Raw genomic sequence first — 27122 nt, 5'->3', positions numbered from 1 at the left:
CACGCCTTGAAGATTTACACATGAACAGTTCCTTGGAGGTTCCTCTCAACTTCATCCTGGCCAAAGTGCTTATCAGAACAGAATCAAAATCTGTTTCTCTTGGACTGTGCCGGTTCCAAACCTGCCGACAACCAGATATTTTGTTTCTATTGGAACACGCCTTGAAGATTCACTCATGGATGGTTTCCTCACAGGTCCCTTTTAACTGGTCTAAGTCGAGTGGCTGCCACAACAGAATCAAAATCTGTTTCTCTTGGACTGCGCAGCTTCGAAACCTGCTGATCATGTCAAGGTTTTTTTTCTATCGCCATACGGCTTGACATTCACTCGTGGATGGATTATTCGGAGTCTCATCTTAATTCGTCTTGGCCAAGTGGTCACACAACAGAATCAAAATCTGTATCTCTTGGACTGTACAAGTTTGAAACCTGCTGACAACAGTTTTTTTCTATCAGAACACGCCTCGAAGATTCGCTCATGAATGGTTTTGTGGGCGGCTAACTTTAACTGGTCTTAGCCAAGCGGTTACTGCAACAGAATCAAAATCTGTCTCTCTTGGATCGTGCAAGTTCGACACCTGCCCAAGATAGATCTGCTTTTTTATCGGAAGCGCGCCCTGAAGATTCATTCATGGACAGTTCCTCGGAGGTTCTTCTCAACTTCATCCTGGCCACAGTGGTTTCCGCAATAGAAGCAACATCTGTTTCTCTTGGACTGTGCAGGCTCAAACCTGCCGACAACAAGGTTTTTTTTTCTATCGGAACACACAAATAATTAAATAGTTGACATTCACTCGTGTAGTTTGTTCGGAGGCTTATCTTGACTAGTCGTAGCCAAAAGGTTACCACAATAGACTCAAAATCTGTTTCCGAAACAAGGTTTTTCTCCATCTTACTTAACACGCCTTGACATTCACTCGTGGATGGTTTTGTCGCTAACGCATCTTAACTGGTCTTATCCAAGTTGTTACCGCAACGGAATCAAAATCTGTATCTATTGGATAGTGCAGATTCGAAACCTGCCGACGACAGGCTCCTTTTTCTGTCGGAAGCACCCCTTGAAGATTCATCTCAACTTCATCCTGGCCAAAGTGCCTATCAGATGATTCAGAACAGAATTAAAATCTGTTTCTCTTGGGCTGCGCAGGTTTGAAACCTGCCAATGACATCATCTTTTTCTTTCTATTGGAACACGCCTTGAAGAATCACTCATGGATGATCTCCTCAGAGGTCCATCTTAACTGGTCTTAACTAGTAGGTGGTTACCATAACAGTCAAACCTACCGACGATAAGGTTTCTTTTTCCTATCGGAGGTCCTCAGAGGCTCATCTTAGCTGGTCTTACCCAAGTGGTCACTACAACGGAATCAAAATCTGTTCCTCTTGGACTGCGCAGGTTCGAAATCTGCCGACGACAACATTTTTCCTATCATAACATACTTTGTCATTTACTTATGGATGGTTTCGGCGCTGATCTTAACCGTTCTTAACCAAGTGGTTACTACAACAGAATCCAAATCTGTCGCTCTTTGACGCAGGTTCAAAACGTGCCGAATGACAGGTTTCAGAGTCGACATCTGTTTCTCTTGGAGTAGGTTCGAAACCTGCTGACAACACTTTTGCGGTGTATGGATCCTCGGAGGTCCATCTTAACTAGGTCCAGTCATTGGACCGAAACCTCCTTTTTATGTGATAGTCTGATCATGAAAAGGAATTCACCTCCACACCCCGTGAGTAAGAAGCGGTTTAGCGACTTTGCTCGCTTGCCGAAGTCTGCAACACATACAAAACACGCACCAGGTTGGAGTCACTGGATGCAGGAATTCCAGGTAGGCAGATGCACAATGAGTGAGCCAGTCGACAGCGGCAGTTATGCAATGATGGTGAGAGGAGGAGAGCTCATTGAAATCCGAGTCAAAGGCAAGTGGAACTGTTGAAGCTTCAAGCTTTGCAAGTTCAAATTGAGTGTCTCGAACAAAGCCTTCGCCCACTCAGAACAAAAGAATCATGTATCTCCGTTACGATAGGGTCGTCTTGGGAAGGCCTGACAGTGGATATACTCAGACTGGAAGTTCTAGACATCACCAGAAGGCTACGCATAGTAAGGATAGTAGTAGGGTCGTTGCCAACTGATGAATCAATGATATCTTGATTAACGCAAAAGTCTCGCCACATCATGATCTTACAACCAGAGCATTTGATATATGGATGACAAACATGTCGCAGGACTACTCAACTCACGCAGATACCAGAGCAGCGCTCAACTTCCATTCACTGCGATGTATACGCTGACACGTTCAGCCAGTAGCTACATGCCTTTAGCTTAGCACCTTGGCTCATCATAAATATGGCACTCACGCGCAACGCTCCAGCAAGGCGCTATCAGTCTTGAGAGTGTGAACGTCGGGTGCTCCCGCGAATGTCTCGTTGAACTTCATCTCCGTCAAATCATCTTGCCAAGATGCCCAGGAAGGTGTGATATCCCCTGGGGTGTATCTGTCGTCAGGAGTCTCGAACATAACCATAGCCATGAATGAATTCGAGAAAGCAGTGATGAACTGCGAATTGTTGTATGGAGGACCACCCCTGAAATAGTATACAATCAAAGTAGGGGTTGACCCATTGCTGCAACTTACTCATATGAGGTGAAGTAGTACGCAATATCGGTTCCATGCAGGCCAGGCGGGATTGCAAACTCGCCCTGCTTGTATTCAGTATACATAGATTGCAAATTCCCTCGAACTCACTTTCCAAGCTCGTTCTCCAAATGCTAAGAGGAGATAATAAGTGGGGCAAAGGAATATTGCTAAAACGACCCATAAATCAGGGACATTGATCATTGCTTCAAAAATACACATACATTCACCCATCACAAGATCTGCCTGGTTAACGTTACTTCCGTAGTTCTGGTACAGTGCTACCGCTCCAGCAACTTGAGCAGGACCGAAATTCGGGAAAAGCGTCTTGACATAATCTGCAACATCCAATGTCATCGATTGGTCGACGAAAATGTTCCCCTCATGCGAATTGGTCATAGAAAGAAGATAGTTCTAAGGGAGAAAGGTCTCAGTTTGTTTGTGAGATAGATGCATTCATGGATCGTACGCCATTCAAACGACCTTCTCTTATCGTCACGGTAGGCCTCTCCAAGATGAAAGTGCCATCCACAACAGGGACGAATACGAACGTGCCAAAGAACCCGTTGACGTTGATGTCATAGTTCAAGGTCTGCAGCGTATTTACATCTGCAGCGCGTAAACAAGAGAGGGTATCTGAACTTGAGGTACAGCTGCGAGTTGAGGAATTAGATATGGAATGGCGGTTTTTCAAAGGATTTACTTTGTTCCATTAACGATCTCGCTATACAACATCTGGTGGTGGTGTTCAGGACCCTGCGGACATCATTCTCATGAACAAGAATCACCTCTGGAATCCGGTCATTATAGTTGTATTGGGACGGCAAGAACGTAGAACTCGTCATGGCGGTTGTGAAGAGGGGAGGCTGCGTGTTTCCTCCATGAGCAACGATATGTTGTAGCACTGAACCGGCACCTGAAACAAAGTAGTAGATAAAGACGGTAATGATTAAGAGTACCTAGCACAGCTCACCAGCGGACTCTCCCCAAATTGTGACCTTCGTGGGGTCACCACCGAAGCTGCTTATCTATCCGGGTGAGCTTCCTATCAGCTAGGGTACACCACGCAAGTAAAGAGTTCTGCTCACGTAGGACTGCACCCACTGTAACGCATATTTCTGGTCGACTTAGAATATTAAGTTCAGCTGAATCTCAATGACTGCGGCCAGACCATGGTATTGAATCACGTACGTAGTCCAGCATTGAGTGCACCCCCTTCCTTGACCGCTTCGCCAGGAAGAAAGCCTAATCAGTAGTGTATACACCTTAGTATGCATTTGAAACTGAGAGGAACAACAAAATATACCGAATAAACCGAGTCGGTACTGAACTAAGACAGTGATGACACCATAACTCGAGTCTATAATTAGATCTGCGCCACTAAATTCGCTTGCAGCTCCTTCGATATACCCCCCACCGTGAATGAAAACAACAACTGGGAGCCCTCCTCCAGGAGTGGCCACCACTTCACTTCCAGGAGTGTATACACTACCGCCGCGTAAGCACTGATTGCAATCATCATTCCATGACGGGTCTTACTTCAAGAATAAACAGTCTTCAGATTGACTAATACCCCTTTTCCTCATAGAGATGCTTTCAAGCGGGTTTGTCGAAGAGGTGCCTACGGGTGCTTGATTGCATTCGTTTGGTTGTGTGGTAGCTTGTTGAACCCCAGAGGCGCCCAATGGAGGCTGCGGAGCTGCCCATCTCAAGTCGCCTATGCGCTTGGTGCGTGAACTGAGATTTTGTGCAATAAACAGAACTAGACGCACCAATTGGAGGGGCTGTGTAGCGTATTCCAAGGAAGCTGGCGATGTTTGTCGCCGTGTCAACTGATCCCTGGTACTGGGCATAACCCAAGTTGACGATGGGTGCGGATACGGTGGCTGCCGGAGCAGACAAGGCTTCTAGCACAAGCAAAACCTGCGACACGACCAATAGATTGGCTGTAGTAGACAGTTTCAATCCCACAGATCGCGCAGTTATAAACATCCTTGGCTAGGGTGATGAAGATGGTGCGACCTCATTATAAACCTCACACTGACCACTGGTAGTGATGTTCTGGCCCGGCTTAGGCTCTTAATATTCTGCGCCTAGACTGTAAGCCAAAGCCAGCCCAAAGCCGAGCTTAGGCCAAAACAGGCCGCGGCTTGGCGTAGCCAACAGATCGCTCGTCGAAGACCACATCACCAAAAGTCCAGAAACCCGTTAGGTATTATTAGGCTGACGGTCACGGCTTCTGTGAGACGATAACCAGTGCTCGATCATTATGACGTCGAGTAGTTCAAAGTTCTTGTGTGTCCTATGCAAATGAGATGCTTCTGATAGCATATATCAGTGTTATTGAACGCCATCCTCGACAATCACAGACTGAATGTTTGGGCTTTCATTCACCATATTTGGCTACGCTTATGAAGTCGGACACTAAACGTGTCATCAGTATTCTTGTTCAGTGCCCAGGTTTGCACTTACTACCTATGTACGTCATCTTCACACCCTCTTGCAGATCTGGAACTTATGCATAGTGCTGTTTATATTTGCCTGTTTCTTCAATTTCGTCTCACCGCGCCGACCGCGCGGTCCCCAGCCAGCTGTATGCGGCCACATCCAGACTCTCGCGAACCGAGTGGACGAGTGGTCGCCTGTCATGTGGTGGGGACATAAGGAGGACGGAATCCTTTACTGTCATGCTGGTAGGGTACTTATATGGTCACGATGCTACTACTTTGACACTTCTACAAAGGGGCGAGCGATCACCCGCTCCCAGATGTGAAGATGGACTACTTTTATGCCGGTTCCGGTGTTGAGTCTCTGGCACCCGTCTCGTGAGAGGTACTTGCTTTGCCTTTCACTTTTCTAATTTCTGTTTTGTAAACAGAGGGGCTGCGTCAGTCGGGCTGGCGATGCATTGACGGCGCACACGATCATCAACCCACGCCGTGGAACGAGAGCATTGTAAGTAGCTCGGGATCATTCATACCAGGCACAATTTCTGGCGGTCAAATTCAAGTCAATCTGTGATCAAGCAATTGTTGAATCATTGTGATTTTGTAGAGGACAAGTCGTTTAGCTGACTTGCAAACTTATATTTGAGACTGTCCTACCCCTGCTGATGATACCCAGTGCCTAGATAATGTAGCGTGCCGCTGGAGAACTTCACGGTCCACACGCAGTCAGCAACCTAGACGTGAATGAGTGCACGACCATAGGGATAGCCAGAGTAATGGGACTTACAAGATCCAAAGCCTCGAGCCTTCGGTAGTGTAACTCTGCAACAGTAAGCATCACAATAAGACACATGTAGCACACGAGAGAATACTACCGCCCGACATGTCATCTTGAGAGCGTTAATGTTGAGCTGTATGAACATAACACCAGGCAATTCATTGGCGCTGGAGTGCCGTGCGTCGATGTAGGAACAAGCAGTATGACAACACTGCAGAGGTAAACATGTCTATCCAATACAATGAAGGGAGACACTCACTTCAAGTTCTCAAGGGTCTCATGCGGTAATATCTAGTTGAGCGAGTCTGACTCGGGCCATATGCGTTCTATTTTGAGTGTCCGTGTTCTGAAAGGATGTTGGCGCATCCCATGGCTGCATCGAAGAGGCTAATGCGTACCTTGAGTCAGATACTAGATACCTCGACAGCAACAGTTGGGGATAATTTGCGCTTGAGCTCGACGAGCTAAAAAAAAAACACTGCACGAGTCTTTCTAGTAGTAGTAGGTGGCCACACTGGCGGGGGTGACATGGCGGCAGAAGGAAATATAAGTAGGACGCGTTACATAAGAACGTCCACCTCATCATAATACTATTATGAAGCGGTTTTAGCAACTTTGCTCGCTTGCCGAAGTCTACAACACACATAAAACACGCACCAGGTTGGAGTCACTGGAATTCCAGGTAGGCGCACGACGGGTGAGCCAGTCGACAATGGCAGTAATGTTAAATGCACCGATGACGGTGAGAGGAGGAGAGTTCGTTGAAACTCCGGGTCCCAGGCTGCCGCCACTAACCCCCGTAGCATAAACACTCGACACTGAATGCCCAGGCAAGTTCCACTAAGACTGTTAGGAAACAAGCATACAGCGCTGTGGAACCGCAAGACAGGTCCTATATGAGTGCGCTGCGGAGTCGGCAGTAAACACGGTGCGTTTGCAATCATGCCAAAGTTCATTCTAATACTGGTAGCGGCCCTCCTCCATGCCATCGTTTCCGTGACTTGCCTAGTTGTTGTGGGTGCTGATCTTCATCGCCACCATACCCAACATCTTCGAGCACCTTTTGCCCAACCGCACCCTCTATGATATTTTTGCAGCCCTCCAGCACCTTCCTTTCGCCCGGGAGTACATCCAGCATCCTTCCAGTACCCAGGTACACCTCCCACCATAAAACTGCACCCAACTGCGCTCTCCCAGCTCTCAGGCTCCCTCCTGGCCCCCAGCACACTTTTACCACCCAACCACACTTAATCATGCCATATGGTACCATGCCTACCCCAACTGCGCCCTCCCTCATTTGGGCTATCTCTTCACCTAACTGCGCCCTCCCAGTTTTGCCGAGCTCCTACTACCTTAGTCGTTGCACCCGACAAGGCCCCCCTTTAACGCTCCTACCTGAGCCCATCACCCCCATTCGATCCCCGGACCTTGTAACGTCACATCCTCTGGCTGATGCACTACCACTTCCCTCATGCGCCCTCCCGGCTCCAAACCATGCTCTCCTTCGCTCCCTACCATGTAGCACCATACCTAAGTCTACGTTCGATATCGGGACAGAACTCACCGAGCATGTCAATTAATTTGCCCGATACTATTCATGCACGTATGTGAAAGAGAGAGATGTGCCACGGACCAACAGCAAAAAATGCGCAGCAACATAGCATGACGTGGTGGATGCAATAGCTACCGAGCTGCCTGCTGCTATTAAGGGATCGAGTGCCAGCTCATCATAGACAGTGTCGTCACCCGCTACTTGAAGGCTTCAAACTTCGTACTTCCAAATGTCTGTTTTTAGTAGGGGGACTCAGACTGAAGAGAAACAAATTTTGCCATGTATTGTTCTGAAACATGGTCAAAAACGGGTGATGGTTAACGGCAAAGGTCGTATAATGTGAGTGGAACAACAATTTAAATCTTTAATAGCTCATGGTAAATATCATAAGCTCATGTTTGGCTCTGCCTGCAAACATTTTCGAAGCATCCCGAAAGATGTGGTCACCTTGCAAACCAATCAACTCGATGCTTGCAATGGCCACTATGTGGACATCACGGCTGAAATATGGGACGATGTAATTGACTTGCTTAATGTCATTGAGGTGACTCGTCGTGCGGAAATGACATCGGCACTAAGTCAGGTTAACGAACAGGACAGCTCGTACGCACCCCAAATATTCTAGAAGTATTTTCAGTACTGAATTTGAGACAACCTGGCAGGAACGATGACAAAGTCACAATCAAAGTTGCTCTTCCATCTGGCGAGATTCAGACTGCTACAATCTCGAGGGGAATGCGGGTGGAACAACTTGTTGCTGATGCTATGCAGGCATTGAGTCTCACCCCTGTCCGGGCAGCTTTGGGTGCGACCATGATGGGTGCGAAGCAAAGTATCGGACGGTACAACATCAAGGATGGTGAATGCATCAATCTTCGATTTAATGCGCCTTCGATGCGTGCTAAAAAACCAGTCATTTATCTATATTCGCCCTTCGATATCGATGCTTCTGTCAAGCTCTCCCTTATTCCTGAGTGGAGCCTCTCCGTCATCTATCCCATTGTCACCACAGGGGACCACGGACATCATTTAGAATGGAATGTCCACACCCATCAAGATGGTAGTCTGACTGAGCATAATTCTGGGTTAGACGTGTCGTACTTGTTTTGGGAGGCGGAGTAAGTCCCCTGATGATACAGAAATCACTCTCCTAACTTGTATTACTCTTCGCAGGACAAATGTGCAAGCATTTCCCCGATCACCAGCATCCAAACCGCAACCGGTGGATACATTCAATCCAATATCCAGTAGTCTCGATGATATGGATTCAATTGTCATCCCAGTGGACAAAGCAACAGTTTACCTCGATAAATCACTCAAGGTTTTGGGACTTCACACCGAAGCTAGAACATCATTCATAACGTGCGTACATATGCGCTACCCTCAGGCTGTCAAATCATAAACACGTCGCTAAAACTGCCGTGGTAGCTACTGGCTACCATCCATCCTTAAACACGAATGCATTGCCCTCCGATTTGTCCCTCAAGCAGCATACGAACGCGCCGCTTCTTTACGCATTTCTCCGCAGCCTGACGTCGTGACTCGTATATTCATGTTGTTCAAAGGTATCTGTAAGGAGCACTTAGGAAATTGGGCTAACGCACAAATGCAAGCAGAGAAAGATGTTGCTTGGTGGGTGGATATAGTTGGAGTTGATCCTGCAAGAGCTGGTGATGCAACTTTGTTCAGGGTGTTGGAATGGGGCGGGATGGAGATTCTCATTTGATATTCTAATCCTACGACCAGAGCATTTGTGACAAGCTGATATACGGATGACAAACATGTCGCAGGACTATTCAACTCACGCAGATGCCAGAGCAGCGCTCAGCTTCCATTCACTGCGCTGAATACGCTGACACGTTTAGCCAATAGCTACATGCATTTGGCTCAGCGCCTTGGCTCATCATAAATATGGTACTCACGCGCAACGCTCCAGCAAGGCGCTATCAGTCTTGAAAGTGTGAACGTCGGGTACTCCCGCGGATGTCTCGTTGAACTTCATCTCTGTCATATTAGATTGCCAAGATGTCCAGGAAGGTGTGATATCCCCTGGCGTGTATCTGTCGTCAGGAGTATCCAACATGGCCATAGCCATGAATGAATTCGAGAAAGCAGTGATGAACTGCGAATTGTTGTATGGAGGACCACCCCTGAAACAGTATACAATCAAAGTAGGGGTTGACCCATTGCTGCAACTTACTCATATGAGGTGAAGTAGTACGCAATATCGGTTCCATGCAGGCCAGGCGGGATTGCAAACTCGCCCTGCTTGTATTCAGTATACATAGATTGCAAGTTGCCTCGAACTCACTTTCCAAGCTCGTTCTCCCAATACCGAGAGGAGATAATAAGTAGGGCAAAGGAATATTGCTAAAACGACCCATGAAATCAGGGACATTGATCATTGCATCAAAAATACACATACAGTCACTCATCACAAGATTTGCCTGGGTAACGTCACTTTCGTAGTTCTGGTACATCGTCACCGCTCCAGCAACTTGAGCAGAACCGAAATTCGGGAAAAGCGTCTTGACATAATCTGCAACATCCAATGTCGTAGATTGGTCGACGAAAATGTTCCCCTCATGCGAATTGGTCATAGCAAGGAAATAGTTCTAAGGGAGAAAGGGTCTCAGTTTGTTTGTGAGATAGATGCATTGATGGATCGTACGCCATTTAAACGACCTTTACTTATCGTCACGGTAGGCCTCTCTAAGATGAAAGTGCCATCCACAACAGGGACGAATACGAACGTGCCAAAGAACCCGTTGAAGTTGATGTCATAGTTCAAGGTCTGCAGCGTGTTGACATCTGCAGCGCGTAAACAAGAGAGGGTATCCGAACTTGAGGTACAGCTGCGAGTTGAGGAATTAGATATGGAATGGCGGTTTTCCAAAGGATTTACTTTGTTCCATTAACGATCTCGCTATACAACATCTGGTAGTGGTGTTCAGGACCCTGCGGACATCATTCTCATGAACAAGAATCACCTCTGGAATCCGGTCATTATAGTTGTATTGGGACGGCAAGAACGTAGAACTCGTCATGGCGGTTGTGAAGAGGGGAGGCTGCGTGTTTCCTCCATGAGCAACGATATGTTGTAGCACTGAACCGGCACCTGAAACAAAGTAGTAAATAAAAACGGTAATGATGAAGAGTACCTAGCACAGCTCACCAGCGGACTCTCCCCAAATTGTGACCTTCGTAGGGTCGCCACCGAAGCTGCTTATCTATCCGGGCGAGCTTCCTATCAGCTGGGGTACACCACGCAAGTAAGGGGTTTTGCTCACGTGGGCCTGCACCCACTGTAACGCATAGTTCTGGTCGACTTAGAATATTAAGTTCAGCTGAATCTCAATGACTGCGGCCAGACCATGGTATTGAATCACGTACGTAGTCCAGCATTGAGTGCACCCCCTTCCTTGACCGCTTCGCCAGCAAGAAAACCTAATCGGTAGTGTAAACACCTTAGTATGCATTTGAAACTGAGAGGAACAACGAAACATACCAAATAAACCGAGGCGGTACTGAACTAAGACAGTGATGACACCATAACTCGAGTCTAGAATTAGATCTGCGCCACTAAATTCGCTTGCAGCTCCTTCAATATACCCTCCTCCGTGAATCCAAACGACAACTGGTAGCCCTCCTGCCGGAGTGGCCACCACTTCACTTCCAGGAGTGTATACACTAGCGGGCGTAACCACTGATTGTAAATGTCAACATCATCGTTTCATGACAGGCTTACTTCAAGAATAAACAGTCTTCAGATTGACTAATACCCCTTTTCCTCATAGAGGTGCTTTCAAACGAATTTGTCGAAGCGTTGCCTACGGGTGCTTGATTGCATTCGTTTGGTTGGGTGGTAGCTTGTTGAACCCCAGAGACGGCCAATGGAGGCTGCGGAGCTGCCCATCTCAAGTCGCCTATTGGTGCATGAGCTGAGATTGTCTGCAACAAACAGAACTAGACGCACCAACTGGAGGAGCCGCGTAGCGTATTCCAAGGAAGCTGGTGATGTTTGTCGCCGTGTCAACTGATCCCTGGTACTGAGCATAAGCCAAGTTGACGATTGGTGTAGATACGGTGGCTGCCGGAGCAGACAAGGCTTCTAGCGCAAGCAAAACCTGCGACACGACCAATAGATTGGCTCTAGTAGACAGTTTCAATGCCACAGATCGCGCAGTGATAAACATCTTTGACTATGGTGATGAAGATGGCGCGACCTCATTATAAACCTCAATTGCGAGAGCAGGTCCGAGGCGACCGAAATATTAGTAAAAATACGATGTAGCGATGTGTCATTCACCACTGGCAGGTGTTGTTCATCATTTCATGCGGTGATAGATCCATTAATAATAATATTTGGATCTTCTATCTCTGCTTTCCGAAGGGTCAACATGCACAACTTGAAGCTTATGCGTACTTCCCTGCGGCCTCGTTCCATGGCACCCATCCCGACTTGCACCCGAGGCTCTTGTTATTATCATGTACTCACTTTCTTTTTTCTTCGAATTTGCAATAGATACGCAATTACAGCTGTAAGTTCCTGCCAGTATAGTGTCCAGAACGATAGATACTTGTGTGAGTGTCTCGGAGAAATTGAACGGTAAAACGGTTAGAATGCGGTACGTGCGGTACTATGGTGGCTGTGTCATTGGCATCACATGATGGAAGAATTCAATTGGTCTGACCAAACATCAAGCTTCAAGCGATCACCATCCTGACATGTGCACTTTCGGTATTTCCGCGCTGCGTTCAAGGTAAATCAATGGTGCACCGGATACACATAAATACCGTGTGGCACTCCGACCGCTCTTCCATGACGATCATGATGCTCCACCTCCATGTCACATGCACCCAGAGGCTATGGTCATAAGTGAAAAGTTATATATTTAATCTGCTTGTCCGTAATGCGCTGGCCCTCCTGTCTCTGCCTCCCATGACCACTTCTTCCAAACCGGCAAAAGAAAATTGGTATCTGTCTAACCTTCTTGCATATGACACACTCCCGAATCACCACGACTGTCACTGTGACTTGATATTATCTCATGCGAAGTTCACTGCTGATACTAGAACAGATTTCTATGACCGCAGTATGACGACTCGCAGATATGCCCTTGTCGGAGTAGCATGCTCAAGTATCTTCAGCTGCTCATGCATCATTGCAGGCATTGTCACTTTAGCCAATCACGGAGTCTTGGGAGTAGCCGTGGTCAATCCTGAGAAGTGGGCTCAGTTTCCCCTACAGGGGGATATATTGGCCATGACACTTTACTTAATCGTCACGTTATGCACCGAGTCCATCAGCTTCATACACGGCATCTCATTGCGCTCTGCGCTAGCCTCAGAGTCTCGGTTTCGGTTTCGGTTCGACACCAATCTGCGCCCTCTGACTGCAGCTCGTGTATGGTATAACCCTAATGGCGCCCTGCTTAATAGTGTCTCGGCTGTCCTCATTATATCCTACAGCTCGGCCTCACTCCTTGTATGTCTCGACTGTCAAATAACGCCACAAACATTTTGGGAGGGTATTGCCATTGCAGGGTTACCTCTCCTCTTTTTGGGCGTCGCACTCCTCTTTCAGGTGATGATCGCATTATCAGGGATATGGGCTGCCAAAATATTGACGTGGAGCTCCTCACCTTTCGACTTGACTACCGCATTGGTCCACCACGTGCAATTGACCCCTGCTGCTTTCCGGTGTATGTGTTGTGACCTAGACATGGACGGAGGTCTAGCGAGGCCACCAGAGATATGGTCCTTTGCGTAGCATGCTCACCCTAGCATCCGGAAAGTTGTCTTTTCTCTTTGGATGATCGTTGCAGTATGTGCTGGAAGGGCCGCACTCGTCATGTATATCTGGGACAAGTCCGCCGGTACGCATTTAATATGCTCCAATGCGCTGACCACACACACGTGGTCGTTCATCAAGGGGCTGTCCAATTCCATCGTGTATGTTATGCCGGGTGTCAATCCTTGAGGTGTGTATTCTGCACTTTGTCAATATAGCAGTTATCCAGGGACCATTGACGCTTGGGCTGCATTGCTTGGAGCTCATTGCGAATGTCATTCGAGACGAAAGACAGTGGAGATGTGCTACCGGAAGGAAAGGACTTAGAACGGTGACGAACTCGGTGAAGACGATTTTCACTTATCCGATTTGTCTCGTACTTCTCGTCACGAAGCCTTTCCTGTGTGTGTCATTCCCATCTAGTATTTGTTATCAGTGTCATTGAACGCCATCCTCGACGATCACAGACTGGATGTTTGGGCTTTCATTCACCATATTTGGCTACACCTATGTATTCATGTTCACTACCCAGGTTCGCAATTACTGCCTATGCTACGACATCTTCACACCCTTGTGTAGATCTGGAACTTATGCATAACGCTGTTTATATTTGCCTGTTTCTTCACTTTCGTCGCACTAGGCCGACCGCGCGGTCCCCAGCCGGCTGCATGCAGCCACGACCAGACCCTCGCCAACCTCGTGGACGAGTGGTCGCCTTTCGTGTGATGGGGACATAAGGGGGACGGAATCCTTTACTGTCATGCTGGTAGGGTACTTATATGCTCATGATGCTACTACTTTGACACTTTTACAAAGGGACGAGCGATCACCCGCTCCCAGATGTGAAGATGGACTGCTTATATGCTGGTTCCAGTGTTGAGTACTTGAGTCCCTGGCACCCGTATGCGAAAGAGAGAGATGTGCCACAGACCAACAGCACAAAATGCGCAGCAACATAGCATGACGCGGTGGACGCAATAGCTACCGAGCCGCCTGCTGCTATTGAGGGATCGAGTGCCAGCTCATCATAGACAGTGTCGTCACCCGCTACTTGAAGGCTTCAAACTTCTTCGTACCTCTAAATGCCTGTTTTTAGTAGGGGGACTCAGACTGAAGAGAAACATATTCTGCCATGTGTTGTTCTGAAACATGGTCAAAAACGGGTGATGGTTAAACGGCAAAGGTCGTATAATGTGAGTGGAACAACCATTCAAATCTTTAATGGCTCATAGTAGATATCATAAGCTCATGATTGACTCTGCCCGCAAACATTTCCCAAGCATCCCGAAAGATGTGGTCGCGTTGCAGACCAATCAACTCGATGCTTGCAATGGCCACTATGTGGACATCACGGCTGAAATATGGGACGATGGCATTGACTTGCTTAACGTCGTTGAGGTGACTCGGCGTGCGGAAATGACATCGGCGCCAAGTCAGGTTAACGAACAGGACAGCTCGTACGCACCCCAAATATTCTAGAAGTGTTTTCACTACTGAAGTTGAGACAACATGGCAGGAACGATGACAAAGTCACAATCAAAGTTGTTCTTCCATCTGGCGAGATTCAGACTGCTGAAATCTCGAGGGGAATGCGGGTGGAACAACTTGTTGCTGATGCTATGCAGGCATTTAGTCTTACCCCTATCGAGGTAGCTTTGAGTTTTGGGGTAATGATGGATGCGGAGCGAAGTATCGGATCGTACGACATCAAAGATGGTGACTGCATCAATCTTCGATTTTATCGGCCTCGGAATCGGATACTTGTTAAAAAACCAGTCATTTATCTATACTCGCCCTTCGATATCGATGCTTCTATCAAGCTCTCCCTTCTTCCCGAGTGGAGCCTCTCTGTCATCTATCCCATTGTTACCGCAGGAGACCACGGACATCGTTTAGAATGGAATGTCCACACCCATCAAGATGGGAGTCTGACTGAGCGTAATTCTGGGTTAGACGTGTCGTACTTGTTTTGGGAGGCGGAGTAAGTCCCCTGATGATACAGAAATCATTCTCCTAACTTGTATCACTCTTCGCAGGACAAATGTGCAAGCATTTCCCCGGTCACCAGCATCCAAACCGCAACCAGTGGATACATTCAATCCAATATCCAGCAGTCTCAATGATATGGATTCAATTGTCATCCCAGTGGACAAAGCAACAGTTTACCTCGATAAATCACTCAAGGTTTTGGGACTTCACACCGAAGCTAGAACATCATTCATAACGTGCGTACATATGCGCTACCCTCAGGCGGTCAAATCATAAACACGTCACTAAAACTGCTGTGGTAGATACTGGCTAGCATCTATCCTTAAACACGAATACATTGCCCTCCGATTTGTCCCTCAAGCGGCATATGAACGCGCCGCTTCTTTACGCATTTCTCCGCAGCCTGATGTCGTGACTCGTATATTCATGTTGTTCAAAGGTATCTGTAAGGGGCACTTAGCAAATTGGGTCAACGCACAAATGCAAGCAGAGAAAGACGTTGCTTGGTGGGTGGATGTAGTTGGAGTTGATCCTACAAGAGCTGGTGATGCGACTTTGTTCAGGGTGTTGGAATGGGGCGGGATGGAGGTTCTCATCTAATATTCTATCAGATTACTCAATTTGTGTAGGTGTTATCGCGTTTTGTCTTGATCAGTTCTGCATCCGACAGTTGTGAGGAGAACGTGAACTCGACGTGTCCGCGAAATAGATGCATACAATTAAACATGCCCGCAGTTGAAAAGCTGGGGTGTATACATAATTCAGTTGTAGTAACCACTTGGCTAAGACCAGTTAAGGTGAACCTCGGTCCTCGACACCATCGAATGTCAAGGTGTGTTCCGATAGAAAAGCCCAAGAGAAACACATTTTGATTCTGTTGTGGCTACCAAACCACCGTGACTTCATGGTGTACAAACGTTGCGCATTTGACCTAGTACTACTAACACGTCCGCTTCGAATTTATTTCGAATCATCGCGCTGGCCACACTAAAACACTCGAGTTGACTGCCATCCGCGACAACAAGTAGCACTCGCTCGTGAGTGTTCATGGTAGCGTTCGTGCATAGTTGCTGGATAACATTTTCATTTCGTCGCCCACTGATAGGCAGTGATAGCACTCATCGACTTATCGTCTGTGGCTTGTCTAGTCGCTGACAGATCGACATACCATGTCTGACCCACGATTTGCGCGGTTGAAGACTGACCCCCGTTTCCGAGACACACAATTCAAAGTTGTAGGTAACGAGCGTTTCAAAGGAATTTTTGACGAAGACAAGGCGGGAAAAAAGACATTGAAACAAAAGGGCAAAGGAAAGGAAAAACTAGGTGCGCCTCAAACTCTATCGTCCACTGCCTCTCACCTCATATCGCGGCTACAGGCCGAATGCCGAGACACGAAGTAAGCCCCAATAACTCACACATCAGCATGCTTTAACTATTTCTGCAGAGTTGCGCCAGCAGTATCTCAGTCTATCCGAAGCGGACCGTGCTATTCGAAAAGTCATTCCTGACAATACTCCGCTGCGTGTACTTGACACTACCACTGGTCTTTTATGCGATCGAGAAACACAGATACGCACCTTCAAATCAAGCATGGAGTATAGAGAGCTCGTATCTTCAACAATCACGCATCGAGATATCCAGTCGAAGAAGCGGTGATGTCATACTTTCCGTTCATGAGCCCGGTTCCGATTCTGGTATTTGTAATCTTGATTATCTTCCGGAGTTTCCACAGTGCCACTGAAAGTCAACGTTTCAACGCTTAGCGCTCAGCGCTCAATATCCAAGATTCAATACTCACCTCGACAGCCAACAGCCATGCCCGCCCTGGTAGCTCATGCTGAAGAGCATTCTTATTTTTCCCCTCCAGCCCTTAGCTCTTGTAGGCGCTATGAGACTATTAGTGATGTTCAACGTGTTTGTTTGCATCCACCGCAAGTTCATGCGGGAAATGGGTCTAGAAGGATGGCAATTTGAATAATCCGTGAAATGTGACGGGAGGTTGTGGGTCCTCCGAGTCTAACTTCAAATTAATGTGCGGTTCACTTGATATTGCTACCCACCTCGTCTGGAGATCAGAGGCGAGCGCCGACAAAAAGAGTGAGCTATGTATTATCTCAGTCTCCATAATAAGTGCCTTCACAGCAACTTGACAGCAACCGGATGAGCGCCCAGCGCTCAGCACTCGTCCTTGAACTGTATCACCCACCACCATCCAGCAAGCTCCTCATTCCATCTCCATCGCACTTCGGGACCATTGACAACTTACTTCGACTCCAACAAATCCACACTTTGATTCGAATCTTCGTACGTCGTCCCTCGAGATAAATACCTGATTTCTAACCGCACCCAGCTAGTACTCTCAAATTGTCCATTTCATCACGCATATTACAACCCTCGTGAATGAGTGAGGAACAATGTCTGTTTTTTTCACTCTTGTTCCTGTCTCGCTTTCTGACCTTTTGGACAGTTCTTCCATCGTTTGAAGGAACTTGGGCGAGGCTGTCCCAAGTTGCTGTCAAGGGCGCTCAATATAACTCCCCTGAACGTCAGCCTCATTCGAAATGTTTGGAAGGGACCCGGGTGAATCTCCTCAAATACATCCACCGATTACTAGATAAAGAAGAGAAGAATCAAATTATATGGCTGCATGGCACAGCAGGTGTCGGAAAGTCTTCCGTCGCATTCACCGTAGCTGAGAGGATGAAAGGTCTAAAAGTGACAGAGGAGACGAATGTCGAAAAGCGGCTAGCGGGGACATTCTTTTTCTCGCGCAAGCACACGAAACGTTGCACCACTGGATATTTCTTTGCAACGCTTGCCTACCAGCTTGCCAACAATTTTCCATCCATCCGAAAGGATGTGAACAGAGTCATCCGCGATAATCCTGCCCTACTAGACTCCGACACACCTCTCTGTGACCAGATGGAGGCTTTCTTTCTCAAACCTCTCCGGTGGCTTCGATCCAGATTGTGCAAGTGTCCGCCTTTGACGTTTGTCATTGATGCCCTTGATGAATGCACATCCGAACACGATCTTACCGATCTTATCCTTTCCCTTGCACGGGCTCTTCGTGAGCTTGATCTACCCGTGACACACATTCTACTCACGAGTCGCTCGGAATCGCATATCTGCAAAGCCTTTCAGAACAAGGAGGTGCAGCCGTTGTTGTGCGAAATACCCGTGAAAACTTCTGGGGAGGGCGCTGCTACCATCATCTCGCTCGACGGCGCCGATGTTGACAACGACATCTATGTATTCTTACAGCATTCCTTCGCAGAGCTGGCAAGTCGCCATACTGATTTCCCTCAGCCATCGAAGGATGATCTCGCGAAGCTGGCGATCCGAGCGGGCAGACGTTTCATTGTGGCGTCTACGATGATGAAGTTTATTATCGGTGATGGATATGAGGTTCCTCGTGTTAAGTTACAATTGATGCTCGAACTGACGAGCGAGCTGCTACCAGGAACGCATGTGTACAAGTTATACGACCTTATTCTTTCCACATGTGCTGACCCCACCCGGGCATACCTACACTTGTCCATTGTCACTGCGCTTGCGGACCCTCTGCCGCTGTCACAAATCTCGAAACTTCTTGGCCCTGGCCAGGGTTGTGATGTTGAGGCAACACTAGTGCAACTACGGTCTGTCATGGATATTCCTACCGACACCACTCTCCCCGTGAATATCTATCACTCTTCCGTTCGCGACTATGTTTCCGACCTTTCAAACTCCAGCCTCCCTCAAGTACGCGAACACAATATACCATCACCCCACTCCCTACTCGCCGAGTCCTCTTTTCACTTGATGACGAAAAATATTCCAGAAAGTACGGCCCTTTTGGATGCGCTCTCAGAACTGAAGAAACAAAGTCAAGCTATGCAATCTGAGAACCCCAATCAATTAGAAAATTTGCTATCCTTCCTTGTTCAGCCACCAGAGCCACTATCAGTTCTCATCTGTATGCTATGGCTTCGGGGAGATCGTACTCCAGATTTACAATATTGGCTGGGGACCGTGGATGGGTGTGCCTGGCTGCAAACCGAGGGAGGACGAGAGTGGCTGCAGACCGAGGGAGGACGAGACTGGTTGCAGACCGAGGGAGCACGAAACTGGCTAGTGACCAAGGGAGGACGAGACTGGCTGCAGACCGAGGGAGGACGAAACTGGCTAGAGGCCGAGAGAGGACGAGACTGGCTAGAGACCGAAGGAGGACGAGACTGGCTGCAGACCTGGAGAGCACAAGAGTGGTTGCGGACTGAGGGAGGACGAGACTGGCTGCAGACATGGAGGGCACGAGAGTGGTTGCAGACCGAGGGAGCACGGGAGTGGCTAGAGGCCGAGGGAGCACGAGAGTGGCTGCAGACCTGGAGAGTACGAGACTGGTTGCAGACCGAGGGAGGACGAGACTGGCTGCAGACCGAGGGAGGACGAGATTGGCTGCAGACCGAGGGAGGCCGAGACTGGCTGCAGACCGAGGGAGGACGAGACTGGCTAGAGACCGAGGGAGGCCGAGACTGGCTGCAGACCGGGGGAGGCCGAGAGTGGCTGCAGACCGGAGCACGAGATTGGCTAAAGACCGAGGGAGGACGGAACTGGTTAGAGACCAAGGGAGGACGAGACTGGTTGCGGACCCGGAGAGCACGAGGATGGATGCAGACCGAAGGAGGACGAGAGTGGCTGCAGACCGAGGGAGGACGAGACTGGCCGCAGACCGGAGAACGAGACTGGCCGCAGAGCAAAGCAGGACGAGACTGGCTGCAGACCGAAGCAGGACGAGGCTGGCTTCAGAACAAAGGACGAGACTGGCTACAGGAGCTAGGACGAGACTGGCTGCAGACCGAGCTAGGACGAGGCTGGCTTCAGACCCTGGAAGGGCGAAACTGGCTCCAGACGCCTCACGGCCAAGCGTGGCAATCCACTTCTGCGGGGTCCGTATGGGCGACTATAGAAGAATTCTCGAGTACGTTGGAAGCAATCAGCAACTACATCATTGTCCCAGAATTGGCTTTGCTGCCAACCTTCCAAGTATTCCAGCAGCTCAAAAACTTACCGGATTCCTTGATGTTTCCGATGTTCTTGGCCTTGATATCCCAAGATCATCTCACCTCTGCATCGCCAGAAGTTCCTGACAGGGAGATCGTCTGTGCTATGAATCTCTTTATAGCTTTCGCAAACGAGGCACAGGAACGAAGTCAATCATCTTCTGACGCTCTCAGGTATGCATCTCAAAACTGGGTTGTTCACCTGTCGCGTGCCCCAAATCCATGGGACGACACTCTCAACCATATATTCCGGGTTTTCTGGAAGTGTCACCTCCTTTCCTGGCTCGAAAGGCAGTGGTGTTTGAAGGGACTGCGGTCTTGTCTTGATATTTTATCCGAGGGGCAGAAACTTGCAAAGGTTAGATAGCCTTGCTTCAGGTTTGACTTTTTTTCATTTTATGAAACCTCCTTTAATTCTCTCATCCTCAGTTTTAACCTTCAACGCACAGCCCAATGAATAGTTGTAACTTGTCAGCCATCGATCCCAATTCCCGGTACTCAACAACGGAGGCTTCGGCCACCCTTCCTCTCTCCGAGGCCGGACGTCGCTGTGCTCCATGTTGGCACATCCAGAAAGCGAACTTCGGATGAGTTTCCGGACAATTAGTACATTTAATACCCTTTCTGGGACTTAGATGATTGGTGGTTAACAAGGCAGTGCTCTCTGGCGAGTAGGAGAAGATGGCAGAAATTTTTGGACAGCAGAGAAAATAGAGCTTAGTCAACGCAAAAATACTAGTGCTAGCTACATGACAGACATTCTGCAACTAAACAGACCTGATATCACAAAACCAAAGCAAGGCACGAAAGACTCGACCGGTAGAAAGAGGCGAGAGCCCCTTACAATCATCGCCCGCCAGGGAATTTTCAAACTCCGACATAGGAGAAGAAACGCCTCGGGGATGGCCGACTAAAAGGATTTCTATGTGCTGCTGTGCTTGATGGCAAAAGAAAAGGGTGCGATTCGTGGTGAACAGAATCGTTAGTGTATACAGGAATGGACGATTGACTACGGCACGCTGGTCAAGAATGTACTTGGTGGTGAGAAGGTTTTTGGGTGTTTGGGCGAAAGCCCGGCGGGCTTTTCTGGCCTGAAACAAGGGTCCGAACCTGGGTGTCAAGATGAGCTGTGATCCCGGGAATTAGGAGTGGAGCGACGCGTATAGCGAAGCTTGATGCCCTTGTATTAGGAGCGAACAACTCACTTGGTTCTTTAACGCACTGGTGGCAGTGTATAGTGTGTGAACGGCTCTAGCACTGGGGATGCTTGAATGTAGGGCGCTAGGATCTGTGCGTGGTCTCTAAGGTATAGAGCGAAGGCGTCGCTGGACCATCTACCCATGCTTTTCACTACTTCGAAAGGCACTCCTTGCAAAAGGTATTCTAGTGTACCCCCGATTCGTAAGCCATGTCCTTTTAGATCTGGGAGCCCTGCTACTGATGCCACTGACACTACCCGTTTGGTAAGCTCCTTCTTTGACAAAGGCCTAGTGCCTTTAGGGTGGCGCCATGCAAAGAGGTGAGAGTCATCGCTTGCGGCGTTGACGCGCAGATGATTCTCAAGCGCGGCTTTAGGATCTGTTGGACCATTTTGTTCTGCCCAGAAAGTGTCTTCTCCTGCTATGGGAGCTGTTTTGGTGCTCGGAATGTGGAATTTAGTGATGGGAAGTCTGTGGCGGTCTGTTGATTCGGAAACTGCTCTTCTTGATATGTGCTTACTTGGATCAAATTTTTTTACAGTTTTAACAGTGAATTCACCTAGCCTTGCAATGCAGTAGAAGGTTGTTGTTAGGCGGGCATACACTGCGGCATCTAGTGGCTCATCTAGTTTCAGGTGCTCGCGGATGCTGGCTAATGTGTCTGGCGTGAAAAGTAGTCGTTTCGGCTGCTTAGATGATTCAGGTGTGCGTGCTTTTGCACCACCTAGGATGGCTTTTAGCTTGCTGGCTGATATGAGCCACATCCTGCCGTGGAGTAAGTGCTATGCTTTGATGCCGGCTGCATAATTGGATAGGGCTGACCCTGAGTATGAGCCGGCGCAGCTGGACAGGAAAGCGAGGAGGAGGGCAGGGGTTACCGGGCATCTTTTGTCTTCTTCTACCTTGATTGTGTCGCAGAAGACATGGAATACTAATAGCCCCGCTCCATAGGTCTCTTTCGTCGATTGCGCCCATGATGACCCCATGACGTCTAAAATACGGACTAGCTGGGCGTCTGTGATGTCCACTTCTTGCTGACTGCCTGCAACTGCCGCTAGTTGCAATAGTCTCGGATTGGTTCCTGAGGGTGTCCACACCCTCAACCTGTCTCTTGCTAGGCAATGGGGGCCGAGTGATGATGGGTGGGGTGTTGAAGCTGGTTTGTAGTTCTTGGGCGTGGGGGCTGGGAAAGTCGTGATGGTCATTAGTGGCGCTCCGAAACGAGATGCTCCTTTGGCGTCATTCATTTTGGAGAGCTGCCCTGACGATTTCTTCTTCCTCGAGAAACGAGGCTCTGGCTCGCTCTGTTGCTTGCTGCTTGATGAGCTCTCGATTGATGAGCTTATGAGCAGGAGCGGAGTAGTTTCCTTCCCACAGATGATGGAGTTTGGTGGGGGAGAGAGGTTTCGTGGCGTCGATGATGAACTCGCTAAGTTCTGGGGGAATATCGATGGGAGGGAGAAGAAACTCGATTGGACTGAGGATGCCTCTGGATGGTTTGTCCGCTGGATTGAGTGCGCTTGCAACGTAAGTGGTAGTGATCTCGAAGTGTCTGGGTAGATTGTTGAGGAATTTGTGGATTCTCCGGAAGACTTCATTGACTGCTCTGTTGCAGTGTCGGCGTTTCCACCAGCCTTCGACGACTCCCGTGTTATCGCCATGAATGATGAAGTTTCCGCTAGTGTTAGTGAAAGTGGCGACAGAATACACCAGTAGCTCGAAGGCAACAGCTTCTGCCCATCCAATGTCCCGTTTTCCATTGGAAGTTTTCCACCCTGGTATAAGGCGCCAGGCTCTCCAGAAATCGCCTATGATAATGCCGAGGCCTATGCCTGAACTTGCGTCCGAGAAGGCAAGGAGATTTATTGGAGGTGCTGCGGGAAGGATTGGTTTCGATACCTTGCCTGATTGCAGTAGGTGGGACCACCAATCTAAATTGTCGGCTACATGTTGTCCAGGTCTTCATGGCATGAAAGGTTTATCGCCGCAGTAGGACAGCATCTCCTCGAGGGTTGTCAAATAAGCTCTGCCCTGTGGCGCTGCTGCGCAGGCATGTAACAACTTGCCATACAGTTGTTGCACGTCTTGTAAGACATGTGAGGGACACTTTCTCCATCTATGAATTGCTAAAAGGTACTTATCTACCTTCAAAGAGCTCAGGTAGACCAGTCTTTGCTCAACGTCCCAGATGAATCCTATATAGATCGTTGAAGGCAAGAATGGTTGATCTTTTACCGGTTCCCAGATAATGCCTGCTTCATGGGAAATTGAGTCTATGTCTTGCATGCAACAGCTGAACTGCTCATCGTGCGTTGATCTTGGTGAGTTCTTTGATAGATCTAACAGCGGCTGGGAACAGTTCTCATTCCATTCTTCCAGCTGGCCTGTTGTTGGGGATATGCCTCCGAACCAGATGCGACTGCCTGTCTGGCGCATGTCATCCTTTGCAAACATCTGGTACCAGTTCCTTCTCGTCTCGTTGAACTGCTTCAGGTATTCATGCCTCACTCTGAAGAATATGTAGTCATCAACCCACTTGTCCAGAGGTCCTATGCCTCGATGACGGAAGATTTCTGCCCCTGCGTCTGCTACGTGGCCGTATGCTCCCGCTGATGGCGTTGCTCCGAAGGCTGTACACATATCAACATAGAAATGGTCTTCGGAGGCTCGCACCACTCCTGCCAGCCACTGCGACGGGTGTAAAGGTACTGTGCAGTACACCTCTGCCACATCTCGTGTTGCAGCCTCTGACCCTGGTGGGAGTGTGGCGATCAGTTGGTAGACTGTTTCAAACTTACCCCATGTAGTGGGGAAGTTGTCCACGTCTATATGAGAGTTAATTGACAGGCTTGGGAAATGCGAGCTCGGAACATGAGGGAATGAAAATTTTTGGATTAGTCGAAATTTTCCTGGCTTCCCCAGTTTGGGGATGATGGAGAGCGGAGAAGTTTGGAAAGGACCTATCAGGTCTTTTAACTCATTGGACGAGAACGGTCCAATGTACCTGCCCTTGGAAATTTCTTTGGAGATTATTGTTTTAAATTCGTTTTCGTATTCGCTAATCGAATCTCTATTAGGCGGGGATTGTACAACTGTGATAGCAGGAAAGTCTATTCTGAAGCCTGAGCAGAATCCTTCCGGCACTTTAACAAAATGTTTGAGTATGCCTGCGCGATGCAACTCCTGCTCCCAGAATTCAGCTTTGTACAGGGTTAGTGGGCTCCTCTTTCTGTGCTCTAGGGCACTTCTGGGCCCCATGGGTAGAGGTGCCGCATCCAGAACACATGTGGCAAGCATTGTGCCTGGGGGTGTTGCAGCCCTTGTCTCTCTGCCAGCCTGTGCAGATTTGTTTTCCGTCTTTCGTCCACAAACCCTTTCGGATGCGCTCAGCAAACATTTGGTGTTGACCATTCCAGGTATGGGTGGAGGTGCACTCGATGGTGCGGTGCTGGTGCCTGCCAAGGCATACTGCACAACAAGGGAAGGGGCTGGAAGAAGGAGGTGCACGAACGGTGCGTACCTTCTTGTTGCTTCCAGCCTGGTCTTCTGCTGACTGGAAAGGGTGCTTCTGGCTCATTGCCTGATGCAGTGGTGCAGATATCTGCTGGTGAAGCGTCGCTTGGTTGCTTGTTAGGTACAAAGCAGCCGCTTGCTGTGATAGCAATGGCAATGGGGGGGGGGGGGGGGGGCAAACAATGTGATATTGGTGCCGTGTGGTTGGGGTGTGCATGTGGCATTGTCGTGATGACGGTATGTATGGGGCCATTGGTGTGATACCAAGGAGAAAAGAGGCACATGTTGGCCATAAAACAATCGGTTTGTAGTGTCATGATGACAGTGTACAAAATGACATGAAGAACACCGGTTCGATCGTTTGTCAGCACATGATGGCTGACAAAAGCTTACGATGCGCAAATTGATGATGCAGTTCGATTTGAGAAATTGTGGTTGTTAGAAGGATGAAAAATGGTTAGAGGTTGCGCATGAAACAGTGAACATACCCTACTGACCTTTATGGCTGCTGCGGTTTGCTTTTCTAGATGCTCGTTGAACAGTTCCTCTCTTGCCTCTGTTAGGAGGTCCTGGTTGATCTCCTCAAGACTCCAACCTTGCGATGTCCCGACGGTGAGGTGCCACCTATGGTGCTGCTGCAACTGATATGATAGCAGTGTGCGCTGCTTGAGGTGGTCCGGTGAATGGCGCCACCTATGGTTCTGGAGTGCGTTCCAGAAGTGTATGTGCATCTCAATGCGGTTGTCTGGCCAGTCGTGCACTTTCATCATGCTGATCATGCGAGAGGCAGCTTCGTTGAACTCCTCCCAGGAGAGGTTCTCGTCTCTCACAACGGCGGATGCTTTAGGGTCTCTTACAGCGGCTGCTGGGACCCAAGTGTGAGCTCCATTGGCTTCTGGTAGCATAACGAGTGCTTCGGGCTCTGCTATAAGCACTGCTGCTTTGGCGTCACTCAAACCTTTGTTGGTGAAGTAGTGTCACGAGTTCCAAATACAAATCATTATTCTTACTTGAACACTCGTAAAACACCCTTTAAGCGCCCGTCACAAGCGCCTGTTGTTAGCGCCCAGTCAGCGTCTGTACCCATAACTTTCACAAACCCTAACCCGAACCCATCTTTTACATATCCGAACTTCTCTATCCCTTTAGCGCCGACTACCTTTATCTCCGACATCCCCGATTTCGACTTCCTTTCACAAGCGATCAAGTCACGTGACCCTAGAACCTTCGAGAACCCTTGTACAGCCGTCACACGTTTCATGACATCATAGTGTAGTTATATTTAGATCATCGTACGATTCCCTTTTCTATTTAATGATTGGCTAGTTAGTTCATACTCAGATTCAGTCTCCATTTCAATATATGTATATAGGTAGCTCATTGTAGTCGGTAGTTCTCCAGTTCAAACCTCTTTTGTATTAGCTCACTGCTAGCAATCCTAAGATGTACCTGCTCATATTCTCTTCTTTGTTGTGATACCTTTCGTTTGAGTCCTAGTCTCTGCCCCTGCATTAATTCGTTCAAAGGGTTGTGACAAGTAGTGTAGCTCGCAGAAATCGCCCACCTTCATCTTCCTGATGGCATAGGCAGCAGGTATGATGCTGGGGTCGGATGGAACCTTTCCACGCTTGATAGGCGCATACTTGCTCTTGTTCTTTTTCTGTTCTTCAAGGCGCACTGCCTCTTCTTCATCCTTCAGAGCTTGTTGACGGTCCTCTTTGTCTTGCTTGTCTTGCTTGTCTTGTTGTCGTATGGCTTCTAGCCTTTGTTGCCTGGTGGCCCAACGTTCTTTTGCTGCATTGTTAGTTAAAGTCCAAAGTGACGTCAGTGAACGGGCGGCCTGGTCGTCTGTGAAACCTTCTGCTATAAGTTGCTGCCTGGCCGGCTGATGCTCTTCTAGCGTGTAGTCCGGAACGACCTGTTTGTTGGGGTCTTCTTGGAACATCGTGATAGAGATAGAGAATGCAAAAAGACTGAGAACTAGTAGTAACTAGGACTTAGAGTGAGAGACTACTACGAGGTGGTCAAGAGCAGAAAGAGCTGCGCCACCTCGCTTAATTGCACGTAGACTATATTCTACGCAGCCTCGTGCCTCGGCAGCTTAGAAAGGCAACTAGGCTGCGCCACCCACACGCAGGCGGATGACGAACCTTATGAAGACTCGGAGGTC

General features: G+C 48.5%; 10 protein-coding genes across 10 annotated transcripts; 5 read left to right on the top strand and 5 right to left on the bottom strand.

The window, feature by feature from the left end:
- Positions 1 to 2270: 2270 nt before the first annotated feature.
- DFJ58DRAFT_668322 (Alpha/Beta hydrolase protein) lies at positions 2271 to 4627 on the bottom strand (the record flags this gene model as incomplete). Its single annotated transcript, XM_041382690.1, has 14 exons — positions 2271 to 2307; positions 2358 to 2585; positions 2636 to 2700; positions 2747 to 2805; positions 2860 to 3049; positions 3105 to 3288; positions 3339 to 3370; positions 3424 to 3551; positions 3609 to 3663; positions 3724 to 3761; positions 3827 to 3880; positions 3942 to 4123; positions 4175 to 4352; positions 4408 to 4627. The coding sequence occupies 14 exons, from the start codon at positions 4625 to 4627 to the stop codon at positions 2271 to 2273; spliced, it is 1650 nt and encodes a 549-aa protein (XP_041238169.1).
- Positions 4628 to 5684: 1057 nt separating this feature from the next.
- On the bottom strand, positions 5685 to 7157 carry DFJ58DRAFT_917160 (uncharacterized protein; the record flags this gene model as incomplete). Its single annotated transcript, XM_041395512.1, has 5 exons — positions 5685 to 5816; positions 5870 to 6071; positions 6280 to 6324; positions 6518 to 6700; positions 6825 to 7157. The coding sequence occupies 5 exons, from the start codon at positions 7155 to 7157 to the stop codon at positions 5809 to 5811; spliced, it is 771 nt and encodes a 256-aa protein (XP_041238168.1). The 3' UTR covers positions 5685 to 5808.
- A 649-nt stretch (positions 7158 to 7806) lies between these two features.
- Positions 7807 to 9138, top strand: DFJ58DRAFT_749242 (uncharacterized protein; the record flags this gene model as incomplete). Its single annotated transcript, XM_041387641.1, has 4 exons — positions 7807 to 8015; positions 8075 to 8530; positions 8586 to 8774; positions 8841 to 9138. 4 exons carry the CDS (start codon positions 7807 to 7809, stop codon positions 9136 to 9138), a joined length of 1152 nt encoding a protein of 383 aa, XP_041238167.1.
- Positions 9139 to 9330: 192 nt separating this feature from the next.
- On the bottom strand, positions 9331 to 11608 carry DFJ58DRAFT_668293 (Alpha/Beta hydrolase protein; the record flags this gene model as incomplete). Its single annotated transcript, XM_041382688.1, has 13 exons — positions 9331 to 9562; positions 9613 to 9677; positions 9724 to 9782; positions 9838 to 10027; positions 10084 to 10267; positions 10318 to 10349; positions 10403 to 10530; positions 10588 to 10642; positions 10703 to 10740; positions 10806 to 10859; positions 10921 to 11102; positions 11161 to 11338; positions 11389 to 11608. 13 exons carry the CDS (start codon positions 11606 to 11608, stop codon positions 9331 to 9333), a joined length of 1617 nt encoding a protein of 538 aa, XP_041238166.1.
- A 746-nt stretch (positions 11609 to 12354) lies between these two features.
- Positions 12355 to 13185, top strand: DFJ58DRAFT_733772 (uncharacterized protein; the record flags this gene model as incomplete). Its single annotated transcript, XM_041386339.1, has 1 exon — positions 12355 to 13185. The coding sequence occupies one exon, from the start codon at positions 12355 to 12357 to the stop codon at positions 13183 to 13185; it is 831 nt and encodes a 276-aa protein (XP_041238165.1).
- A 92-nt stretch (positions 13186 to 13277) lies between these two features.
- DFJ58DRAFT_124683 (uncharacterized protein) lies at positions 13278 to 13710 on the top strand. Its single transcript, XM_041378743.1, has one exon. The coding sequence runs from the start codon at positions 13370 to 13372 to the stop codon at positions 13649 to 13651; it is 282 nt and encodes a 93-aa protein (XP_041238164.1). The 5' UTR covers positions 13278 to 13369; the 3' UTR covers positions 13652 to 13710.
- Positions 13711 to 14446: 736 nt separating this feature from the next.
- On the top strand, positions 14447 to 15816 carry DFJ58DRAFT_124665 (uncharacterized protein). The gene is made up of 4 exons (XM_041378742.1): positions 14447 to 14663; positions 14723 to 15187; positions 15243 to 15431; positions 15498 to 15816. Exons 1-4 carry the CDS (start codon positions 14455 to 14457, stop codon positions 15793 to 15795), a joined length of 1161 nt encoding a protein of 386 aa, XP_041238163.1. The 5' UTR covers positions 14447 to 14454; the 3' UTR covers positions 15796 to 15816.
- A 383-nt stretch (positions 15817 to 16199) lies between these two features.
- DFJ58DRAFT_124631 (uncharacterized protein) lies at positions 16200 to 17216 on the top strand. Its single transcript, XM_041378741.1, has 4 exons — positions 16200 to 16232; positions 16301 to 16521; positions 16575 to 16594; positions 16643 to 17216. Exons 2-4 carry the CDS (start codon positions 16365 to 16367, stop codon positions 16937 to 16939), a joined length of 474 nt encoding a protein of 157 aa, XP_041238162.1. The 5' UTR covers positions 16200 to 16232; positions 16301 to 16364; the 3' UTR covers positions 16940 to 17216.
- Positions 17217 to 24662: 7446 nt separating this feature from the next.
- On the bottom strand, positions 24663 to 24914 carry DFJ58DRAFT_611694 (uncharacterized protein; the record flags this gene model as incomplete). Its single annotated transcript, XM_041380896.1, has 1 exon — positions 24663 to 24914. A coding segment is annotated over one exon (252 nt), but the record flags the coding sequence as incomplete, so codon positions are not given.
- Positions 24915 to 25716: 802 nt separating this feature from the next.
- DFJ58DRAFT_633951 (uncharacterized protein) lies at positions 25717 to 26885 on the bottom strand (the record flags this gene model as incomplete). Its single annotated transcript, XM_041381245.1, has 3 exons — positions 25717 to 25910; positions 26125 to 26138; positions 26488 to 26885. Coding segments are annotated over 3 exons (606 nt in total), but the record flags the coding sequence as incomplete, so codon positions are not given.
- Between the last annotated feature and the right edge of the window lie 237 nt (positions 26886 to 27122).

This window comes from Suillus subalutaceus (assembly GCF_016647625.1).
Source record: "Suillus subalutaceus strain FC151 chromosome Unknown DFJ58scaffold_157, whole genome shotgun sequence".
Lineage (NCBI taxonomy): Eukaryota > Fungi > Basidiomycota > Agaricomycetes > Boletales > Suillaceae > Suillus > Suillus subalutaceus.
The sequence above is the reverse complement of the archived record's forward strand: the minus strand, read 5'-3'. Positions and strand labels throughout refer to the sequence as shown.